Raw genomic sequence first — 23,335 nt, forward strand, 5'->3', positions numbered from 1 at the left:
CCTAGTGAGGACCGTGTGGTACTCAGTAAGAGGACCTTGAGTTGAGTTGGTGTTTCCATTGCCTGTCAAGAATGAACTGTCAAGAAGTTTGATTTGCTACCACTAGCAGGAAATGATGAGAAAGTTATGAAAAATGCTCATCACATTTCCTAGAGCCAAATGAAACATTTGTATTTGTATTGTTTAATTTGTCTGATTAACAGCCCAAACCCTAATAGTATAAAATTTATAAAGATATAAAACAGACAAAAGTAGCAAACCCTTACATTTGAGAAGCGGGATGCAGTTTGATAAATTATTTAAACAATTATTAAATTCTAAAAATTGTTGTCCATTAATTTTTGTCAATCAACTAACCGATTAATCAACTGGGTTCACCACCTGTCAGTGTGCTATTCCAAGTAATTTTAAAAATCCTGTTATATATAAAATACTATTATTTCAGGATTATCATATCATAATGAATTACTTTAGGGCAATTAAACTAAATGTCACTAAAGAATGAAACCACACATGAAATAATTTAAAAATTCATTTATTATTTCAGATTTTTTTCGCCTTTGTTAAACAAAGATGTTAAATAACTTAAATACATTCTTACCAGTCATTTGTGATCTGTTTATACCTACAAGCTATACACATGAGGTAGAGGAAAATAATTTAGGGTTCCCATAAGACATGAATAAGTGACCATGGACAAAGCTTTGTTGGTGTAGTATCATCACAAAGGGCAATACATGGTTAGTGTGTTTTATATTTGTTTTACAAGCACAGCACAAATCCTAACAAAAAGTACATGTACATGTAAAGTGATCCAAAGGTGAGTATAAACCCGTCCATACTGATGCAATCATGAGTTTATACTGCATCATATGGTGATAACCAGCATTACAAAGTCTTTTCACAAAATAGTTGATTATACAAACAGATCAAATCCTATAAAAAAATATTGTTGATGACTGTGATTTTGTTTTAATACTCTCAAAAACGTGCCATGATGGTGCGCATGAATAAAAGACAGCTAAACGTGAGTTGATTCTAAATTTGTTAGGATTTGTTAGTGCTTAGATAACAGCAAATGATGAGATATGAAATGAAATATGTTTAAAGTATACACTGCTTCTCGAAGCCTCCACCCCAATAAGGAACAAACACCCAAAAGAAAAACAGAGTAAAAAATACAGGATATAAAATCAATTTAGACTTTGACGTTATTTACACTAAAAACATGCTCATAATATATTTAAAAATAATTTATCTTTTATTTTTTTCTACAAAACAGAATTTTGTACATGATCCACTGACAACTAAACAGTGCAGAGTTTTGGATTTGAGAATGTGGACGACTGTGACGTCTAAAAACCGACTGGTTGCTGCATCATGCTTCTCTTTCTCGGGAGAAATTTTTAGGCCTATGTACAATCTATAAACAAACAAACATGCACTCGGTGTGCATTTGGTATTCCTGTCATGCCTATTGTGAATCCGTTCAATAGTAGAGAACCTCAGTGTGTTTGGACCGAGGAGTGTGTGTGGAGAACGCACACACCAAAAGCTGTGGGAAGCAGGCATTTATGCTTCGAGTCTCAGCATAGCTATTATGGTTTCCATGTAGCGTGCAAAGTTCTATGTATATGTTTTGACCAGTCTTTATTTGGCATGGCTTCTCATATCAAAATGCTTGGAATTCATCTCCTCAGGACAAATAACCCATGCAAGGCTCTCTTCCTAAAGCATGATATTGTTGTCCAGAACGGTGGTTTAATTTCGAATATTGTGATAATCGTCTTTAAAGACTAAACCGTCTGTTAAAGGTAAAAGCCATTTTTAAGGATGTTTGGCATGGTGCTGTATCGCTGATTATAATCTATAACCGTCTTGTTACAGCAGCTGTGCGCTGCTTCCACAAATGTCTCACCCTAACGTTTCTTATTGCTACCAATTTCTGTTTCAGTTGCTTGTGAGAGTTAAACATGTGCCTCACTTTTGTCTCTATACCACAGGAGAAGAAACCTTTGCTATTTACAATTTAAAAAAAAAGGTTCTGCACTGCACTGTATCCATAAATACAGATCTTAGAATACTTTAAAAGGACTTTTGGGCTTCAGTGCGTGAATGTCACTATAATACAAAGCTGGGTCCCTCACTCAGTAGTTAATTCACACCCATCTAAAACAAGGCATATTATATAGTATATAACAAGGTTCTCAGAAGCTAAGTGCTGAGAATACAATGAAATATTATTGTCTGCATTCTTTGTGTGTACAAAGGCATTTCTTATAAAATTAAACCTTTGATTTCATGGTTATATCTTAAAGCAATAGTTTGACATTTTTGGAAATATGTTTATTCACTGTTTTGCCGAGCGTTAGATGAGAACATGGATACCATTCTAATATCTGTCTGGTAAATATGAAACTACAGCCGGCAGCAGGTTAGCTTAGCTTAGTATAAAGACTGGAAACGGGGGGGAACAGCTACCTGGCTTCATTCGAAGGTAAGAGAATCCGCCTAGCAGCACCTCACTGATTAACATGTTATATCTTGTTTGTTCAATCCGTACAAAAACTGAAGTGTAAAAACGAGACAAGATATAACATGCTTGTTAGTGAGCTTTAGAGGTGCTGATAGGCTGATTTTGATAACCTCTGATAGAGCCAGGTTTGCCCCCGGTTTCCAGCATTTATGCTAAACTATGCTAACTGGCTGCTAGCTGTAGCCTTATATTTACCAGACAGACATTGGAGTGGTATCAATCATCTAACTCTCTGCAAGAAAGTAAATAAGAGTATTTCCCCAAAACATTAAACTATTCCTTTAAACTGTCACTGTAGTTGCATGACAGGGTTCAGTATGTTGCATTGTGTTAATTGTGTCACTTTGTGCCAAGAAACAATATGAAAAAGCAAATTAACTCATGTATTATAACAACTTCACTGACTTCTGAATGAAGACAGCAGATTTGCAAAACCCCAATGTTTGCATTTAGACATCAATTTGCAGAACATTACACAAATATTAGTCTTACAAAATATATTTATATTAGCTATGAAACTTATGCATTCATCTTCACTTGAGCAACTCTGCAGACACGTCAAGTTAGATTACCGTCTCAGTTGGCCCATACTGTTTGGACTGACTGACACAGGTCCCACTATACGTGCTGCATGTCTACATGTGTTGAATATGGCTCAATCAAATTGTGGCAGCTGAAGAGGAAAGAAGGCTGTGAAATGGTAGGGGTCTACATTCCTCCATTTCTCCACAGTTTTCTTTACAACTTCAAAGCATTAAAGGAAAAAAAAGGAAAAAAAACCTAATAAGTAGATTTAAGCTCTGCAGAGCTCCACAATTTCTGATCTGAGTCACATATGGATCGTTTGCAGGTCAAGTGATCACCTGTTGCAATGATGATGGCTGTAATAACAAGGCCACTGTCATCTCCAACTTGGACAATTTCACTCCTATTTCATCCAAATAGTTATAGTGGTTTAAGTTATTCCCTGAACACTGGTTCGCTCAAGGCCGAGAATAGCCTAAACTGACTGGTTTAGTTATTTTCTGTTAATGCATTTACTAACAGCTTCATATTATATTATTACAAAAAAGAAAAAAAATAGATCTTTTTTACTCCCTGTGTAGGAGTAGTCCCAAAGGATCTATAAATTATCCACAGCAAGACGACTGACACAAGTGTGCTGCTTTCCAAAGGGCCTTGTCGACATGAATCAAGAAGAAAAATGAGTGAGAGCACACAAACAACAAAACATTTGTGTGGTTAGTGGTTTGTTTTAACATAGTTAGATAAGTGGCTTGTATAATATCATTACAATATAACTGAATTTATTTACATACATATGCAAACACACAATGTGTGTGAGTGTAAATATGTGCGTGTAGAGTAAATCTTACACCCTGTCTTTGTTTTCTTTTTAGCAGTCTCTGAATATGGTTTTCATTGCCATAAAAGTCGTCACGAACCCCCTCCCCCCTCACTATCTATCACGTAGCTCACAGACAAACACACACATGTAAAGATTGACAAACACATACACACACGCGCCATTCTTCTTTGGGCAAGGCCCCAGAAACCAGTCTGTTGGTGTTACTGTCCTTGTCTTGGATCCTCATTAACCAGATGCTAATTTCTGTTTTCTTGTGAAAAGATGCAATTGATTTTTTTTTTTTTTTTTTTTTTTTTTTTTTTTTTTTTAAATGGGAAAATAAAAGCTTCTCTCTTCAAGGCAAAACCGTGATAAAAAAGCTTGAGATGTTGACCCAGTTGTCTGAGAAGGTTTTTTTCATCTGCAAACCCCAGACATGGGGGGCCACAGGAGCTCTGAAACCCAACCCACAGAAATCCCTCAAAGTGCTTATTGCTTCTCCATCGGCTCGCTCCTCTTTCATTTGCAGAACACTGTTCCGACAGTGGAAGCAAAACTTTATTTGAGAACAAAACAACCATTCCTCTTCAACACAACCATCTTTCACTTGCTCCACTGATCGTAGGGGCTGACAGGTGACTGGTTTACCCTTTGCAGGTATAGACCTCTTCTCTCTGTGTGCACTGCTTGCATTCGACATAGCAGCACCAGCGCACCTGGCACTGGCAGGGCCGGGTCACCTCCCTACTTTGAGTGTTATGGCCTCGCCCGCAGCAGATAGCGTCGCAGTTCTTGTCCTTGTAGCACTTGCGGGCTGCTGTGCCCGACGAGTACTTGCTGGGTCTACAGAAACTGGGTGAGTCCTCGATGTGGAGCAAGTCCATAGTGCGAGGGATCTGATCGTTCAGGCCAGGCAGGGGCTGCTGCTGCTGGCTCCGGCCTGTGGAGATCTCTCCCTCCCCAGTGGCCTCATTGGTGGAGCTGCCGACCTTGATGGAGGTCTCATAGCGCTGCTTCAGCTGCTTGCCGATCTCGTGGAAGGGCAGGAGCTGCCTCCAGCAGGTTTGGACGGTGCAGGAGCCGGAGACGCCGTGGCATTTGCAAGTGGTCTCTACTCCGGCCTTGATTACCTGGTTCAGAGACAATGAAATACTGTTAACTGCTATGAAACATTAAAAGGAATGTAATGAAAGCTATGTAATTTAATGAGTCTTTGTTTAGTAAGCAGTATTTCAAAGACCCAAATTACCCAAATATGCTCACAATTAGACAATTAGGGTGGAGTGCAGTGGTTTGGGAGGAATGTAAAGTCACAGTGGAAAATTATTACATCCACTGCTCTTTCTGATATCATAATAAAATGGGGGGGGGCTTCACTTATTGCATGTGAACTATGATAAACATAATTCTGAAGAAGAACACTAAAACACTGTCTAAGCCTTCGTATAAAAGAGCAAAAGAACATTAGTTGGTGGGAGGATGGATTTATGTTCTGATAAACACGGATGACATTTTGATTAAACTCAATAACTGTTATTATGAGAAGTGAGGGTTTTACTGTAAATGTGTTTTCTGAGCAATTGATCAACCCAATCTTCTAGTGTGGTAATAATAATAACAATAATAATAAGGTAATAAGTCATGCAAACAGTTGGAAAGAGAAAGAATAGTAAATCAAGTCTTTCTTATATAAAATCATACATAATTGCAAGTGAAACATAGAGATCGTCAGCAAAAATGACCACAACACGTTATTTTAACACTACCTGACTTCTTGGCGGTCAGCCAAAGTTCACTTCAGCATCAACCACAATGTCAAAAGCAGTGTGTTTGCGAAAATCAATGACAATAACACATTGTCTTAGATGGGGTTTGGATAGCATCTACAATTCTTTTCTCAGACTGTGAAAGAGATTGGGGAACAGGAAGTGCATATTCATCACACCAGGAGGTCAAGAAAATTTGATAGGTCAGCTTTTAAAATGTCGGGGGGATGCAGAGGCTAGCACATTCCAGTTTGGTCCTCCGTGTGGGAATTCATCCTGGACGAATGTGGTGTACCTCACTACATGTGCAAATCACAAAAAAGAGCAAAAACAATGTTGTAAATCTTTTATCACAAATAAAATCTCCTGAGAGATTGGATTTTGGAGAGCAAAGCTGAAAAGGAAGAGCCTGCATTGATCTTTTGGGAGAGTTTTGTGTCTGCTAACATTTGGGAAGTGTGCCTCTGCTATAATTCATTTTGAAACCAAAATGAAAATGGCTACAATGTGAGAAAAGCCGAGTAAAACCAACAGATTCCAGACCTTTAGTTTGCTTTGGCTTGACAGATTAAGACCATTCCCTCTTTTTTATTTTACTATTAAAAACACTTCCAAGATGAAAAACCCATATTTGCTCACCACAAACAATTGCTGTATTGTGCCAGAGCGTAATGAGAGTCGTTGCCTATCTAATCTGGGAGAGAAAACCAAATATTGACTAATGAGCACTTTCAGATTTCACTAAATTTACAGTGGCAATTACTTTAATCAGTTTAGGTTTTTTATTTTCCAGGTTTCTTGGAGATGCTTGAAACTCTACGCTATTTTTTCAGTGATTTCACTCTCCCAGGATGCCCCATGTATAACTCTATTAACGTCATTCTCTTGTGGTCATATTAAATTCTTCTTTGGTCATTTTAACCATTTATTTGGACAGTGTGTTTTGTCTTGGACAGCATTCATTTACCAGCACTGTAGTGTTTAAACTCCAGCATTACAAAAGCAAAACCAAAGATATGGTAGTACAGAATATCCAGGATAAGGCACACAATGAATTGGCACTTCATGTTGCTGTTTGTCTATGTAATTGCACAGAACTCAGACTGTATTATACTATCACAGTTTTCCCACCATTTAACTTATTCAAAGAGCAATTAGCCAACATTTCTGTTTAAATACTGTCTGTGACTCCAAATGAACTATGACCCCATTCAAACTGTTTTCTTGATGAGTGTGTCCTGGTCGGTCTCATGTGTGCATTATAACTCAAACTCAGTTTGTTTTTTGCTTTCAAATTGTTGAAATTATTACTTTAATAAAAGGCAAATTAATATGACAGTTTGAAATATACTGCTATGAAAATATTGTGTAGATAACTTTTTTCTTTCCTTTGAATGTAACTCCCTAAAATGTTTCTAACATCACCGAGTCACTAAGTCATGGTTAAAAGTTTTAGAACTAATAAAATACTGCTGCTGTCAAAGTCACCAACAAGCTATGATAATCAATTACGGAGTGAATGGAAAATTAAATGAGACCTTGAAGGTGCTTTCCAGCAATTAAGTATTGTACGTCCATGAAGTTTTGTTACTCACAAGAGACAGAACGGTCAAAATCAATGCAGCAGAGGCCGAGATATTCTGACTTTTCGTCCTTAGTACAGGTCAAGCTCCAAAACACTGAATCCTACACTTCCCGATAGCACCTTGTGCTTTCTGCCTGGTAAACATTCCACATTATTCAAACTTACCCAAACCAGTTTGTAACGCAGGCGTTCTATTAAAAGTTTCTAATCTCCAAGCTGAAATTACTTGAACAAGCATTAATTGATTTGCTTAGATGCTTATGTATACATCCAGCAGACTTGTAGCAATATTAGCATTTATTTTGAGTTGTGTATCTGATGAATGTAAGTCCAATATTCACTCTTCTTTTAGCTCTGTTTTTGTCTCCAATAACTACTGAGGTAAATACTTGGCTCTTTGTTGCTAACTTTGTATCTCTGCCATTTGCTGCTGAGCAGATAGCATGCAGTGGGTTTTTAGTGCTTTTTCACTGAAAACAGCTGCCTGTTGTGGCTGGAAAAACACTGATGACAGCAGTGTCAGTTCTGGCCAGGCAAACCACAGCAATGAGCTAAAAGATGCTAAAACGCTCCGTAGAGCTGAGGGGAACTGCAGTGTTTGCTGATAATTCTCTGTGGTTTTGTGATTACAAAACCATCATCATCTTTTGATCCTGGACACTTACCTTCATGCCCACATTTGTGTTGTGCATGTCCACGCGTGCGCGTAAGTCTTTGTTGGAACGTTTGCCCAGGAAGTCCTTGACAAACTTGTTGGCGTATTTGAGGTTGTCTCCGCAGCCTCCCCACTGCCACGCCTTGCGGTTTTCCAGGTCCGGGGCCTCGTCACACGTGCAGCGCTCCATGCGTCCTGCGCTGCAAGCTTTGGCCATTGCATGGGTCAGGCCCGCCGAGGAGATGGCATACAAGAAGGATGTCTCTTTAAATCCTGGAAAAGCACATTGGAAAGTGACAAATTAGAGGCAGTAAAATAGAGCAAGTTCAAAAGAAATTTGTGCTTGCTATCCAGTGCTCTTTAAATTCTATTTTTCACTTTCTATTCTAAGCACAGGGGAGTAAAATGCACAGATGTTTCAGTTGCCTTCCTCAGTCTGCAATATTGGAGACATGCCAGGTTTGTTTTTAGACTTCAAAAAGAAAAAGGAAAGCCCATACCTCTCTTTAGTATGTTGGCTCGGTGGCGCCCCTCTAAGGTGCAGTTCCACCTCTCAAAGCGGAATTGATACTGGCATTCTAGGGCGCTCATGGTGATGGCCTCTCTCAGGGTCTCCGCCACGCCCGGGTCTCGTCTGCACATCCTGCGCTGCTTCTTTTCCAGTTTGAGCCGGTCGCACAGCTTGTAGTGGGCCCTGCCCACGTTCTCCTCTGGTAGAGAGTTCAGTGGCAGGATAGACAATGGTTCATTACCTGTCAACCTAGAGGGAAAGATCACAGACACACTCAGGTCAGTTAAAAATGTGCACAGAGTGTGAGTGGATACATCTTGATAAAGGTTCCAATAAAGCACAGGATGCTGACCTTCCTGGATAAACAATACGAAGTGCAAAGATATACTACATAAACAGCACAGGAAGCACAGCTGGGGCATATAATGCTCAAAAGTTTGGTTAATGTTCAAATGAATTCAGCTGTTCAGTGGTTAATGTTCAGGGGAATTCAACATTTGCTGGAGATTGAGATCAACCTCCAGCACAGGCGTGTCTGTGTATAGAGCAAATTCTCTGCAGAGGTGGAAGAGTTCTTTCTTTTCATAAGACGTTCCTGACACTGTTTTGTCCCTGTTTTAGACCTCACACACTAATCAAGTCACAGCACCAGCAGCTCACCATCCTACAGTTTTGAGAATTTCAGATTGAGATTATATTATGTATAAATTATAAAGCATTCAGCTAGTATGGGGGCATATTTTAAACTATGGCCTGCAGTGACAGTCACACCACATGCATGTGAAATTGTAGCCAGCGGATACTTGGTTTAATATTTATATCATATCCTGAGGGGGGGGTGTCACTCACAGCAGCGTTGTATAGATTTAAACATGATCACACAGCAGGATTTACACTCATTATAGAATCCCCATAACAAAAGTCCAGTATTCAGGATCTTAAGGCTGCAACCCATTTGAAATATAACAAGCAGAAGTATCAGTTCTAAACATGGTATGGAGAACATGTGGTAGACTTGCACTCCTTTCGTCAGTTTATTTAAGGGAAGCGTATATAAAAATGCACAAAGAAGGGACTGCCACATAGCTGGCAAAACCGATGACCAGCGTTCTGAGGTTTTGATGGGGAAAGCAGAGCATTACTTTCATAAACACACACAGGGGACATGACTGTCAGCCTGTGACCATTTTGGTCACAAAAACTGACAGGACTGGCACTGTAGTTGTTCATTATGTGGAATTTCTGGCCTCCTTTACACCCTTAAAGTGAAACTGAAGAATAAATGGATTTACAGAACTCACAAAAGCACAAGTCTGCAGACCAACGTGCCTTTGCAGATGGACTTGGGACATTTAAAAGGACACTTTTGTCCATGGATTGACACTCACCTAATGCTGAGTTGATAAAATGCGGGAATCCTACTTCTTGCTTTCACTGTAGAATTAAGTGTTCATTTTTCATCTTTGTAAAAAGTGAGCAAAAACAAGGATTAAAGCACCCAGTTTTGCAAATGAATGTCTCGACAGATACAGACAGAACATCTGACAAACAGACGTGGGATTACTGTGGGATTATTGTAGTTTAAAAAGGAGGGCTGGGTCATGTACTTGAAATCTATATCACCAATAATTATTACATTTATTTTTGACATTGACATATACAGTATATCTTATGGATGTTTGTTACATTGAACTTAATGGTAAACATCATTTCAAATCTTTTTATGTCAATGTTTACAACCATTCTGCCTTTTATCATCAATTTAGACAAACAAAATATGCATTAAGATATCACAGCATTATTAAATCAACAATCATGAATTGTTGTCCATCCCTTCTTGCGTGAAAAAGTGCACATACAGCCAAATAAAAGAAGTCCAACTAGAAGACTGTGAAGAGTAACCACAGCAAATGGGAAAACTGCCACGTAGTTGGATTTAGCCAAGCAGTGTAATAGAAATGATTCCACAATATTTTTGTAAAAGGTGCAGAGCACCTGCTGGATGTCCACACCAGTTTAGTTAATGTACCCAAAGTGCTGATCGGTGATCTCCATTACTTACATTTTTGACTTCATGACTGTTTTTCAGAGAAGATTCTGTCACCACTCATATTCACTTCAGGCTCTAGCAGAAGGTCACAGTAGTTCTTCAACAAGAGATTTGTTTTATTAAGTCCAATAACTGACTGAAATGTTTCCCCTTGAGTCCTCAGTTTCATACCAATGGACTTAATAGTTCACATATGCCATACAATATTGTCTTTACAGTGCATTCACAGCCTGGTTAAAAATCAGAGCAGTCAATTCAAAGAGGCATCAGGATTTGCTTTCAGATTGGGTCATATGGTTTCCTTTTTACAAAGCATGTTTGCCTTTCCTTAACTTGTCTGACAGCTATGAATTTTCAAATGGAAACCTGGCAAGCTGGGTCTTGACAGAGATTACTCTCCCAACACACTTAGAGAGTAAAAAAATGTATGGTTTGAGGCGTAAAGAGCGAGGCATACGCAACGCATGAGGACTGTATCTCTCTGTGAATAACTGACATTTTCCTCTTATTTGTTTCATGCTTGGTTAAAATACACCGTGCTAACAATGCCATGGAAACATATTCAAAGTGCCAAAACAAACAATTCCAGCCGACCCAGTATGTCACATGTGACTGACAACCGTTCCACAACATTTCTATGGCAAGCAAGCAGTCAGGGATTTAATGATGGCGCCACGTGGAGTACCTGCCTAAGTCTATTTGGAACACCAGTGGGGAATTAAAAATCATGTAAATTCAAGATATATCTTAAATTCACTCTCCACCAGGAAGCAGTTTACTACTGCATATGTCTGCAATGTAAAAAGCAAGAATATATTGATTGAAATTTTACTATATATAGCTTAGCAACAAATGGTCTTAATTTACTCAATACCACCAACATGACGTGCACATTCCTCAGTAAGACATGCATAGTAACACGTATCAGCGTCATATCTCAGCCTACATGCCTGCCAAAACAAGAGACCATTAGAGCGACAGGCCTCAACTGTCTGTGTGACGTCCGCCTGTCTGAGACAAAAAGACGGTCTGAGCAGAGATGGAAGGAGGCCAAAGATGACATGACACTGATCTCAGCGCTACTGTCTCTGCGGCTTTTTTACACAAAGGCATATTTCTAGCTAGTTACAAAGACAGCCCAGGGGCAAAGTGTGGAGGGGAGAGATTTGAGAGCGGAGAAACACTTCACATCTCCAGAGAAGAAACTTCTGGCCAGGGCTCGCTCTTGTGCATGTTTCCACTCTGTGGCAGACCAGAAAATAGTCAAAGAGTATCACAGATGTACATGGATTCCATTTATTCTGACTTTGTAAAATACCTACTATCTATAAGTGGATCCACTTTTTTATATTTAAAAGATTAAAAGCAGAGTTGATATCAATGAATCCTCTTTATTAATTTTGCTGGAAATTAAAGACAATATTTTCACTGGATCCAGGACCGTGACCCCTGCTGTCACACAAAAAGGGTCACACATTCCAATATGGTGATCTGCAAAAAAAAAAAAATATCACTCTGCTGTTTTGCTGAAGAATGAACTCATTCAACTCACTTAGAGAAAAGGAGAATTGGAAAAGAGTGCAGTGGTTGAATCACAAAAATCATTACAAATCTGAACTTGAAATCTTCGGTCAAACGGAAATCATTGTGTTTTCCCATAACGATGACCACTTTTATGAGGGAAATGGAAAAACACATCCACACGTCACCCCCTGTAAACTCAATGAACCTCAGTTATTCTATAAAATATGCGGTTCCACTTTCTAATAAGGGACACTTTATAAAGAGTTTATTAAAAAAAATGTAACTAATGGCTTTATTAATGGTTAATAAATCATTTACTGAAGCTTTTATAGATTAATAAGAACAACTTTTTCAATTGCCAAACTGTGAAAAATCCCTTCAACTCATTGAACCCTATCACCACTTTCCTTTCCCAAAAGGGTTGCATTGGATGTGGACCAAAATCCATTTATTAACAACTTATTAGGCATTAATAAATGGATTGCCAACATTTTAGGGCTGGATCAAATGATTATATTTTCATTCATCGATTAATCTGCAGATAATTATATATTAATCGATTGTTTGTTATGAAATGTCAGGAAACAAACAAAAATGCCCATAGTTTATGGTGACGTCTTGAATTATGTTTTGTTCAAAGAATCCAAAGATAGTCGATTTATTGATGTATAAGACAAAGAAAAACTGTACATTTTCGCATTTTAAAGATGTAAAAGCAGATTTTGTGCATTCTAGCTTGAAAAAGGGTTTAAACGATTAATCTTTATTTTTTTTATTGTTGCCCATTCATTTTCTGTCGGCCGATTATTTGATTAAACAACTAATCTTTTCAGCTGTACAGCACCATTAGTACCAACTACAAAGGATCATCTTTCACAACCTGACAACCCAAATCTAATCTAATAACTGATCTAGAAAGCATTAATGAATAATAACCATTAATAAAGCCATTAGTTACAACATTTAAGCCCTTTATAAAGGGTGCCTTATTAGCAGGTAGTGCAAATGTAGGCTACAGTTGCTTATCTTAAAAAGGTAAACATAGTTAAAGAGTAAGTGAAGTTCATTTACACAGTATGTCCGCCACACTGAATTAGAAAGTACGAACATGTAACTCTGCGTTTTCACATCATGGACCATTTTCTGTAGGTGTTTTTCTTTGAGGTGTTGTTTGAGGTGTTGGCACAGCAACACCAATTACACGTGGAATATAACACCAACATATAAAACTCATTATTATCCTACGTGAGGTGGGATTCTTGATGATGTTTGCTCAGCTTTGCGTTTTCCGTTCACACTTGCCTCTACACACTGCACTCGCAGACATCACTGACCCAGTCTCAAGCTGTGCCTCCTCCACTGTCTTTCACTTAGTAACACTGGAGTTTATTTAGTCCTTTCTCTCTACCTGTCCGCACTTCCTATTGCCCATGACATTTGCTTTATATACATTTTCCAATATACCAGGTTCAGTGAAAATGGTTCATTTCACACCACGGAGACTCAGAGTTGATCCCTCGAGGAAATCATTGACTAGCACTAAACTTCACCATCATCACTCTCTCTCTTGCTTTACATTACAGTCCTGGAAGGGACCCTCAGCTCGTAATTCTGCTTGTTCTTCACTGGTTTGGTATGTAAACAGTTAAGGAAGTGTAATAATACCTAAATTCTTAGACAGTGTAAAACATATTATTGCTCTTACTTTAACCTTCTTGGCCTAATTAAAGTACCTCCTCCGTGTATACGGTACAAACATACAGCTTTGTAACTGCTGGTGTTATTCATATACTTACACAACCATATATAAACAAAAGCAGCTCAGTTCATGTGGTATAGATTAATCTCAGGAGTCTAAAAGGAGTCCAGACAGCAAACTTTACAAATATTAGATCTAGTGCTGAAACAATTCGTGGAACAATCGATTAATCACTAGTTCCAGCTTTTAAAATGTAAGGATTTGCAGCTATTCTCTGTTTTATATTATTTATAAAGCAAGTATTGGGGCTTTGGACTCTTGGTTGGACAAAAAAGCAATGTGAAGATGTCACCTTGGCCTCTGGGAATTTGTGAGGGTATTTTTTATCTATTTTCTGACATTTTATAAACATCCCCTAACCTAAAAAATAATCAACAGATTAATTGGTAAGAAAAATAATCATTAGTCACAGATGGAGCATCAAACAGGATGATATATCATCCTGTTGTAGCTTATCACAGATATATTAGTGCAAGAAGCAGACAAGAAACTGAAGTACAGAAGTGCCAAAGATATGTCTGAGGTAATTTAGTTCATAATTTCTTTTAAAAAAACAAGTTCATGGAATCCTTTTTAAAAATGTTTCTTAATGTTATGCCTTAAAAAATGATTATTGGCTGATAAATGTTTGTTTGTTTTTTACTTTCAACTCTCCAGTATCGGTTGGGCTTAGTTGCTGCCCTTTTTATTTGTTTTTTTACCTATCACATAGATTTTTGCAACTTCTGCAGGGGACATTCACGTTTTAGCAACACGTAATATTACCAATACCTACAACAATGTCACAATCAATACTTCATTGTTTCCAAAGGAAAGGCTCTCTTTGGTGTTTCAACTGTTGAACAAAATCTTTGTAAACTTTTGAAAATGCTACAACAAGTTACCAAAGCCAATATATTTCTGGCACAGTGGGGTTTTTTTTTACATTTGGAGATAAGAATGAAATCAGCAAAGCAGCAAAGTGTGTTTTGGCGATTTTCAGCAACTGTCTGTTTATCATCTCCACTCCACAAGACTAACAGGTGCTGGCTAAGTTTGTACATATAGTTACCATGTGCGTGTGTGTGTGCATGTGTGCGTGTGTGTGTGCACGCGTGCATGTGCACATAGATATGGGCTCTTACTACCTTAAATCAACACCTACAGGAGTCAGTCGTGGCTGAACGCGCCCAGGCAGAAAAAGCACAAAAGCCACAGTTTCTCCATCAGCCTGAACTTGCAGGTTGTGTGGTCTGGTGTCTCCTAGATCACAACTAACCCCCCTCCTCCTTCTTTTTCCCTCTTTTCCAAACTTCCCCTATTCCCACTGGTCAATTACTCTATATGAATGCCAATCATTCCACCCAGCTGTTGGCTCAAAACAAAGCCCCCTCTAGACAAAACCACCGCTGTCTACGAACATAACCTACACTAGACAATGACAGACATGAACATTTGTCCTGGAACAGTTCAAGTGTCATGAAGACAAACTACCGTGCTCACCTAGGATTCATCTGTATATATTTTTAAAAATTAAACGTTGAGTTTTTGTAGGAAATTAAACTCGCCAGTGCTGATCTCCTTTTCTCTCTTTCACTTTTTCCTCCTGCTTTCGCAGTGTTTAAAATGCTCCCTTTGGGGGGGGGAAAAAGTGTGTGCTTTTCTCAGAAATGTTGGATGAACTTCAGACCACCCTGCCCAAGTCCCATCTGGTGTATCACAGCCCGGGCCATGCCAGAGGTTGTAGGAATGTGAGTGTGTGGTGTTTTCCCTCTGGCCCACTCTAACTACGGCTGACAATGTGCTCCACAGCTTAAACTTGAATAATTGAAGAAACCATGAATCAGTGTCGAATGACTCTCTGGTACAGGGATTCTCCAGACTATTGTCCACTTCCAAGAAGTTTATAAGAGAAGAAATCCTGCACTGAACTCAGACATTTTCTCCCCGACAGCCATACTGATACCGTTCATTCCCTGAGTCATTAAAACCAGAAATAGGGGAAAGAGTAAACGATTATGTATGAGGGGGTAAAGTTACTGTTCAACCTAATTTTTTAATCCACAGCCGTGAATGTGAGCGCTGGTAGCTGAGCAGCAGGACTACAGGACCTGGGTTGGGGAATGGGAGTGTGGGGCATGGTAAGAGGTTTAACTGCTATGTGAGAACTCAAGGCTTCTAAGGTCAGCAGCTCAGTTATAGTCACTGTGTGACTGGCACAGATTGGGCGCGTAGCAGTGTCCGCATGACTCCCCTGTTCTAGCCTACACCATGGCACAGAGCAGCCCTGTACCAGCGCACCGACGCACCAAACACGTTCAGGCACACATACTGTACTCGGCTCTCACCGATTCGCACATGCTGACACAAGACCCAGACTGTGGTGGTTTGGTGAGAGAGCAAAACAGTTTGACAATAAACTTGGTACAATTCTATAAAGCAGATATTTAAAATTGTGCAGAGACTGGAAATGTCAGGTTTGTTCAGTCCTGTTACGCTAGGCAAAAGCACTTCTGTGAATAAACCGAGCATGCAAAGTCAAACCGCAAAATCCAAAACAAAACAGTAGCTGTTTTGAATCACTCATGCCTCAGTAACTGCAAGTGGCTGAGTTCATTAACGGTTATTTACCCTTACTGCTGAAAGATTAGTTTTTTTCCTGAAAGGCCTACAGAACACAAATGCAAAAACTGAAAATGCGGCATGTTATTGTTTTTAATCTGCTGTGAAATATTAAAGCTCAATCACTTGTTGTGACAGTAATTTCAAAGACGGAAAGTGTTGTTAATTTGCTTCACTTGACAAATATTCCTCAGTAGCATGACTTTCTGTGCACGTACACACATCATTTATCGCCTACAGTGAAAAAGGTGGACTTATGATTAAAGCAGCAGTAACCAGTTAAAAAGTCATACAAAAGAGCCATTTTCAACTTGAAACAAAAACTCCTTCAGGGTTAATTGCAGCGGAGAACGTCTGCCATGCCAAGGCCCATTCATGTCAGTATACATCTGACTGTGTCCATTCTCAAACTATTGCGCAGGCTTTATGGATAAATATGCATTTTGGGGCAAACCTTAGTCTATGTAAAAACACCCATTTGGCAAACACACACATTTGAGTGGAGCACCGGAGTGCATGTCAGGTCAGGCTTCTATAAGATTGTGTTTTGCAAGATGATCGTCCTGATTAAGTGCAGTTAAAGTCTAACTCTACAGTTTTGCAGGTAGGTCAACTTTCTTTCATCCTTTATGAAATTATAAATCTTTGCAAACAGGTGCATGGGATTAAAAAACAAGATTTTATGTTGGCTGGAGCAAAAAGACAAGTTTTAAATAGTGAAAATTGACCCAAAAAATGTTAGACATGAGAAATGCATGGTTATTCTCAAGAAGACCAAAGCCTTAAGTGAGGGTTTGTCAATCTACTAATCTTGGCACACGTGAAGTGCCATGTCTCTTCTATCCCCACAAACCAGGCAGAGAAAATGCTTGTGGTCAAGGATGGAAAACACAGGACATAGTGGTCGCACTAACTAGCATCATCTCATCAATGCCTGACCACTAAAAGTATCTTGAGTCTATATTAGTTTTCCTGTTTTGCAAATTGCCCATGTCTCCAGCTCCATCTGCAAAGATCATCATACGTGCACAGTTTTACCAACAAGAGTTTCCTTCAACGGGAGTTTCCTTCCCATATCTTCTGACTATGCACCAATGAAGTGCACAGCTGACTGGCGGGACAGTCCTTTTAAAAATCAAATATATCTTAGCTGCGGTCTCTCCAGCATGCTGATGACACCAGCACTGTGTCCTTAGGATGTGAGCAGGCCAAACACATTTTAAAAGCCTTACCAAACCATGTAATCTTCAGAAATATTCAGAAAAAACATGTTATTGTACAGTGTGAGCCCCATAACAACCCACTACAGACACCACTGAAACCTTCATAACAAAAGGTCTGCAGTCGCTGCAATTTTTGATGACTCAACCTGTAAAATAAACAGTAACACTGTGCATTACTTAGTTTAGAGAAGACATGATATTCTGTGCAGAGAGGTGAATTTTTGCTCTGTAGTTGAAGTTGAAAGACACTTTGTACATTTCATGCAGGTTGACCACAGCTAAGCATATGTAGAACTATTTTCCTTTCCTAAATTATTTTTACACAGACTTGGCTGCCTTTACATTTGATGTTTTCACATTTCATTTCTCACTCTCCTACAATTACACAAAAAGGTTACAAAGTGCTGTTTGAGGACCATCCTGCACTCTCAGAAGGCGCTGCACCACCCTGTGGCATCCATGGGCATAGCAGGCCTTTCCACAGGGATGTTATAGAGCAGAGCACTCAAAGCAGAGCACGGCTCAGCTCAAATCCAGATGTATCAAACAGAAATATAAAGAAAACAAAGCTCTCTCTTTTCAGATGCCATGCGGTCTGTTATCTAAACCTCCAGGTTTGCATGATCTCACGATGCTACAGAGTCAAAGCACCAGTGCTGAGAGAATCCTATCTGCTTGGCTCACAGTAAAGTGATACCCTTTGAGGTGTGGCTATAGCCACAGGATATCCTATGAAGTTGGGAAATCCCTCTATCAACGGTGCTCCCCGCCCTGCTGCACGTCAGGGGCTAATCAGTCCTTAAGGCCTGGTAATGAGATGCCCGCCACCACTGTCTGCCAGGCAACGCCAGCCTGAGCCCACACTAACTCTGCTGCTCCTAATGAGTGGTAATCACCCAGCAACTCCCCACAAACCACTGCAAGGATGCCGGCACGCACAAGAGGCAAGCAAACCAGCAGACGGGAGGGGAGAAAGAGCAGGGAACCAAAGGAAATGTTTACATGGAGCAGTTTAAAAAATAACTTGTAACATTTCTCTGCTGTGCTAAATAAATGAGGGTCCTTTAAACTTTAAAATGCGCTGCTGTTTGATACACACCAGGAACTAATTCAGAACAGTGATAAAAACCTTTTACAGCTGCAAACTGAAAAAAAACAACAACAACAAAAAAAAACACTCCTCCTCAGTAAATTTACACACATCCCATTTGTTATCCTGTTGTTTTTGGCATACTGCCTCACTTAATGGAGCGCTGAAAACAATGATACCATCTGAAAGGGCATCAGCTCTGCTTCAGGAACAAACTGATGATAGAGTGTTTAAGGATATTGCAGTCATTAAATAGCAAGCAATAGCAACCACTATATTTGCTTCTTCCGGATGCTGTGGTGCCTCTGTGATTGGTAAATCCCGGTTGCATGACTGTGGGCAGCCTTCCTGTATATGTCGCACATGAACTAAATAAAAAACAAACTCTTGACTCAGTGTTAGGACTCGCATTCAGCATAGTTTATAAGACCACAGAATGATATGCCTTTTACCAAAACTCACATTTAAACCAACAGAGTCGTCTCAGAGAGCACTATGAGCACTGACAGGGTCAACTGAGCAAACAAATCACTTCCTTCTCTGACAGTTTATACAATATCTCATCAAGGTGCTGTAACCTATTAAGTAACGAAAGTTCAGCGACCATCTCCGATTCAAACTTTAATGATAACGGATTTAGCAGAACCAGCACCTGCCACAACAGGCTGAGGGAAAGAAAATGAGTGCTCACATTCTTGTGGCAAAGGATGACAATTTAAGCGGGTGCTTGACTACGCCAGGAATCCCACCCCACCCTCGGCTGCGCAGACTACGGGCAGGAGAGATTGTGTTTATGTTACACTTACGCTCCACCGCACTCTGGAAATTGGGTATGCAACATTGACCCTCTATTTTGAGTAAATCAGTACTCAAGAGGCCCTAGGATGCCTCATGCTCATGGAATATTTATTTGAACAGGTTTGTGTTAGTATGTTCCACAGTCAAAGCCGAGCAGGACTGTGCTGGAGTGTCACCGGTGTCGAGTTTCTGGGAAGTTGGCCACGGGGCAGTCACATTTTGTATCTGTGTCACCTGTGCAGGCTCTTTCAGTATGTTTCATGTTCCTCAGCTGCAGGGCTAAATCATTCATTGACGCTCATTCATATTCCCTCCTCACCGAGCCGTGGAATAATAAATCTGGAGTATCGTAATACCACATGTCTCTCTGCACTACACAGGCCACAGATAGAGAACAGACTGACAGAGGGAACTGAAAACAAGTGTTAACTTTATAAGTAAATATGCATTACCATTAGGACCATTAAGGCTGATGTGAGTGCCAATTTGGCATGTCAACCTTAATACATACTGCCTGCCAGGGGCGACACTGCTACAGGGAGGGAGACAGAAACAGAGAGCGGGATTACATTTGTCCTTCTAATGCAACATTAGAGCTGAAACCAAAGACAGAGACAGAGAAAGTACTTGATGCGTGCATGAGCATTACAGATGATGACGTTTTCCTGAGAAAGCCTGAGATATTTCCATCATACAGAGTTACTGCAGGTGCCATACAGCATGTTGGCATCACTCAGATGAGTGCCAACACTTTGGTGCAACACCCAAGAGAACAACATTTCACAGAGACGTGAAAAAATGTGTAAATAACAACAATCAGGTTTATTCAGACAGTTTGACATCTAGAAAATTATTCAGTACTCCCAGAATTGCTGTTCCTTTTATACTTTTCCCGCTGTTTTTTAACTTTTCATGAGATTTTTATGCCAATATACCCTATTAAGGATAGCCTAGGAGAAGGTTAAACCCACTTCAACAGGTCGACAGGTCTAGCAGACCAGCCTAACGGGCCCTTAGGGGACACTTCCTGTGCTCGCTTGCATGTTCACAACAGTTCCCAGATCACCTAACACTCCTGGATCCTGCACAACACCCGTACCTACCATAAATGTGACAGTTTCATCACTCCACAGTCTACAGCCATTTGTCATGTGTGCATCTGCAATGTTTTCAGCACTAACAACACATCAACACAGATATTTGCAGATACTACGGAAAAAGCACCTGCTTCTGTTTAATATGAGATGCCACCTTGACAGTTTTTAAGAAAGGTACATTTTGTTCTGTCAATCTCCAAAGATCATGTGTCACATTTAATGATTTTTTGGGATAAAAACTCTTCAGTTCCAGGTGAAACATGGCTGCTCTCCCACCTGACATGCTGACCTCATTTAAATGACCTTGGCTTCCCTGCAGGGTAAATTCTGTCACTAAGACAGAAAAGAAAACTAAGAGTGCAGTTCATGTGAGCAGACAAACCAGAGTTTGGTGCATTAGTAGCCACTCTGAAGTGGAGGTCATAGTGGGCTACACCTAAAATCCAAGGCGTTCCCTGGGTATGACTTACTTTGAAATATACACCCTTTTTCTTTTTCTAAATTAAACATTATTGTGTATATGACATGATTTATGAAACGCAAAATTTTTAAGATTGATTTCCTAACACGTGTTCCAAGTGTTTTTAAAGTTGATGAAGGCAGCAGAAGAAAAAAAAACCCTGCCAGAGTAGTGTGATGTTTATGCTGGATGGGGGAATTTTCTGTGCAAGCTGAGCAGACGTTTCGGCCACCAGTTCAGTCAGTCAGATTGCTTTATTGTTACCAGCTGTTGAGTCTGAGGCATATACACTCACCTTTCGCTCCGCTCGCTGTTTTCAGAGTCGACTAAGGATATGATTTTACAAGTGTTTCAGCAAAATAATCACTCGACCACTACCTGCCATTCAAACGTGCCAGGGGTTACTTTACAGTGGGCGCTGGCTCAATTGTCAGGGAAAGAATGGGGTGAACTCTCCCCGGCCAACATTACTGCGAGGCTGCGTGCATCTACCTATAATAGATGCTGTGTTTATGGGCCCGTTGCCTGCTAAGATACTCATTGAGCCTTCTTGTCACAAAAAATGTAATTGTCAGCAGCTTCAGTGAGGCCAAATCATTTGCAGGCAACCTGTGGCAGCCACCAGCTGTGAGGCCGCTGTGCGCTGCGCAACCGCCTCCAAATGACACCTCACTGACCCGCAGATATTAATGCAATCAAAACACAATCAAAATGAATGATTGATTTTGTTGCAGACTCGCTGAATACACTTGTGTTAAATTAAGTTTTAAGTGAGTTAAAAGAGGAAACAAAAGTTGTTAGGATACCTGCTTTGTATTTCAGGAGCCAATCAAATCAATGAAAGCAGCAGCATGGACACACTGTATGTCTGTCAGTCCTTACCCGAAATATGCTGTGGTTGGTCCAGGCAAGTTGAGAAGATACATTATAACTGTGAACGATAACCATCCCAGGAGTAGGTGTCCATCCAGCATTTTGCTGCGGCTCCAGGGCAGATCATTTCGTTTCTCCTGAGTAGCTGTGTAAAATCCCTTGTTGAACGTTCAACACTTCTTATACAGAGAGGAGCTGCGCTGCGCTCCTCCCATCAGCAGAGAGAGAGAGAGGAGAGAGCGAGAGCGAGAGAGGAATATGGCATTACATACAGAGGGCTGAACTGATTCACAATTCACTCTCAGGTTTCATGCAGATAAATCTTCTCAGTTGTCTTAATTCATGATTGGCATGACAGTTTCTCCTCTGTGGGCGTTTTAAGCACCATGCCGCCAATGTTTGTGCAGACTGAGGTCAGTCTGAGCTGGCCTGTATATGATAAAATACTTGTTTACCTTCCTTCAGTGACAGTTTATTTCCAGAATGGAAAACCCTAAATTTGTATAATCCAGCACAAGCAGGATAATACAGTAATACTAGTCCATATACTGCCCTGTCTGGAAGAGTATCAGGTCCATATTGGCTAAATAAAGATGTTGTAGCTACACTTTGCGTTTTAAAATAGTTCATGGTGGAAAGTAGCTGAGTATGTTTATTCCACCATTGTTCTCAAGTACTCAAGGATTGCACTTTAGTACAGTTTTGACATACATGACAAAACAATCTCAACACAAGGGAAACTCCATCTACTGAGGAAGATTGTGTGATACAATTGAAAGCTCCAGAACAGATACTGGAGCAAACACAAGTGAACTTATGTTGAGATTGTTTTGTCAACTACTGTTTCCAAGGTCAAGAACAAACTTTCAATCTCAAGTTTTGACACATTTAGTTGGTTATTGAGTAGGCTATTATGCTTTATACTTCTACTTCACAAACTTTCAGAGGCAAATATTGTACTTTTTACTCTACTACATTTATCTGACAGCTGGAGTTACTAGCTACTTTGCAGATAAAGAGGAAATATATGATGGGCTTGTAAAACATGATGCATTTACTCAGGGCTATTTTGCTGAAAACAAGTACTTTTACTTTTGATACTTCAAGTGCATTCTGCTGAAATAGCTATGCTGGTTTTTTACTCAAGTAAGTCAGATTTAAATGCAGAATTTGTACTTGTAATGGAGTATTTTTATATTGTAGCATTGCTATTTTTACCTAAGTAAATGATCTTAATACCTTTTCCACCACCACTGAATTGTATGGAAAGGTTTACTCACTGGCTCAAAATGTTTTCCTAGACTTTGCAGTATAAACTAGTTCACTCACATGCCCTATATATCGTCATGTATGGGTTGATTGATCATATACTGCTGAAAAGGCTCCCTGTTTAGTAGGTTTTTGGTTAAAGATTGTCTGTTGAAGTTAAATATCAGTCTGGTCTTGCCTCATGCGAGAC

At 39.7% G+C, this 23,335-nt stretch overlaps 1 protein-coding gene across 1 annotated transcript; it reads right to left on the reverse strand.

Moving 5' to 3' along the window:
• Window positions 1-519: 519 nt before the first annotated feature.
• Window positions 520-22,086, reverse strand: wnt9a (wingless-type MMTV integration site family, member 9A). The gene is made up of 4 exons (XM_044219961.1): window positions 21,886-22,086; window positions 8,391-8,650; window positions 7,901-8,163; window positions 520-5,014 (listed from the first exon to the last, which is right to left on the reverse strand). Exons 1-4 carry the CDS (start codon window positions 21,975-21,977, stop codon window positions 4,529-4,531), a joined length of 1,101 nt encoding a protein of 366 aa, XP_044075896.1. The 5' UTR covers window positions 21,978-22,086; the 3' UTR covers window positions 520-4,528.
• Between the last annotated feature and the right edge of the window lie 1,249 nt (window positions 22,087-23,335).

This window comes from Siniperca chuatsi, linkage group LG13 (assembly GCF_020085105.1).
Source record: "Siniperca chuatsi isolate FFG_IHB_CAS linkage group LG13, ASM2008510v1, whole genome shotgun sequence".
Classification (NCBI taxonomy): domain Eukaryota; kingdom Metazoa; phylum Chordata; class Actinopteri; order Centrarchiformes; family Sinipercidae; genus Siniperca; species Siniperca chuatsi.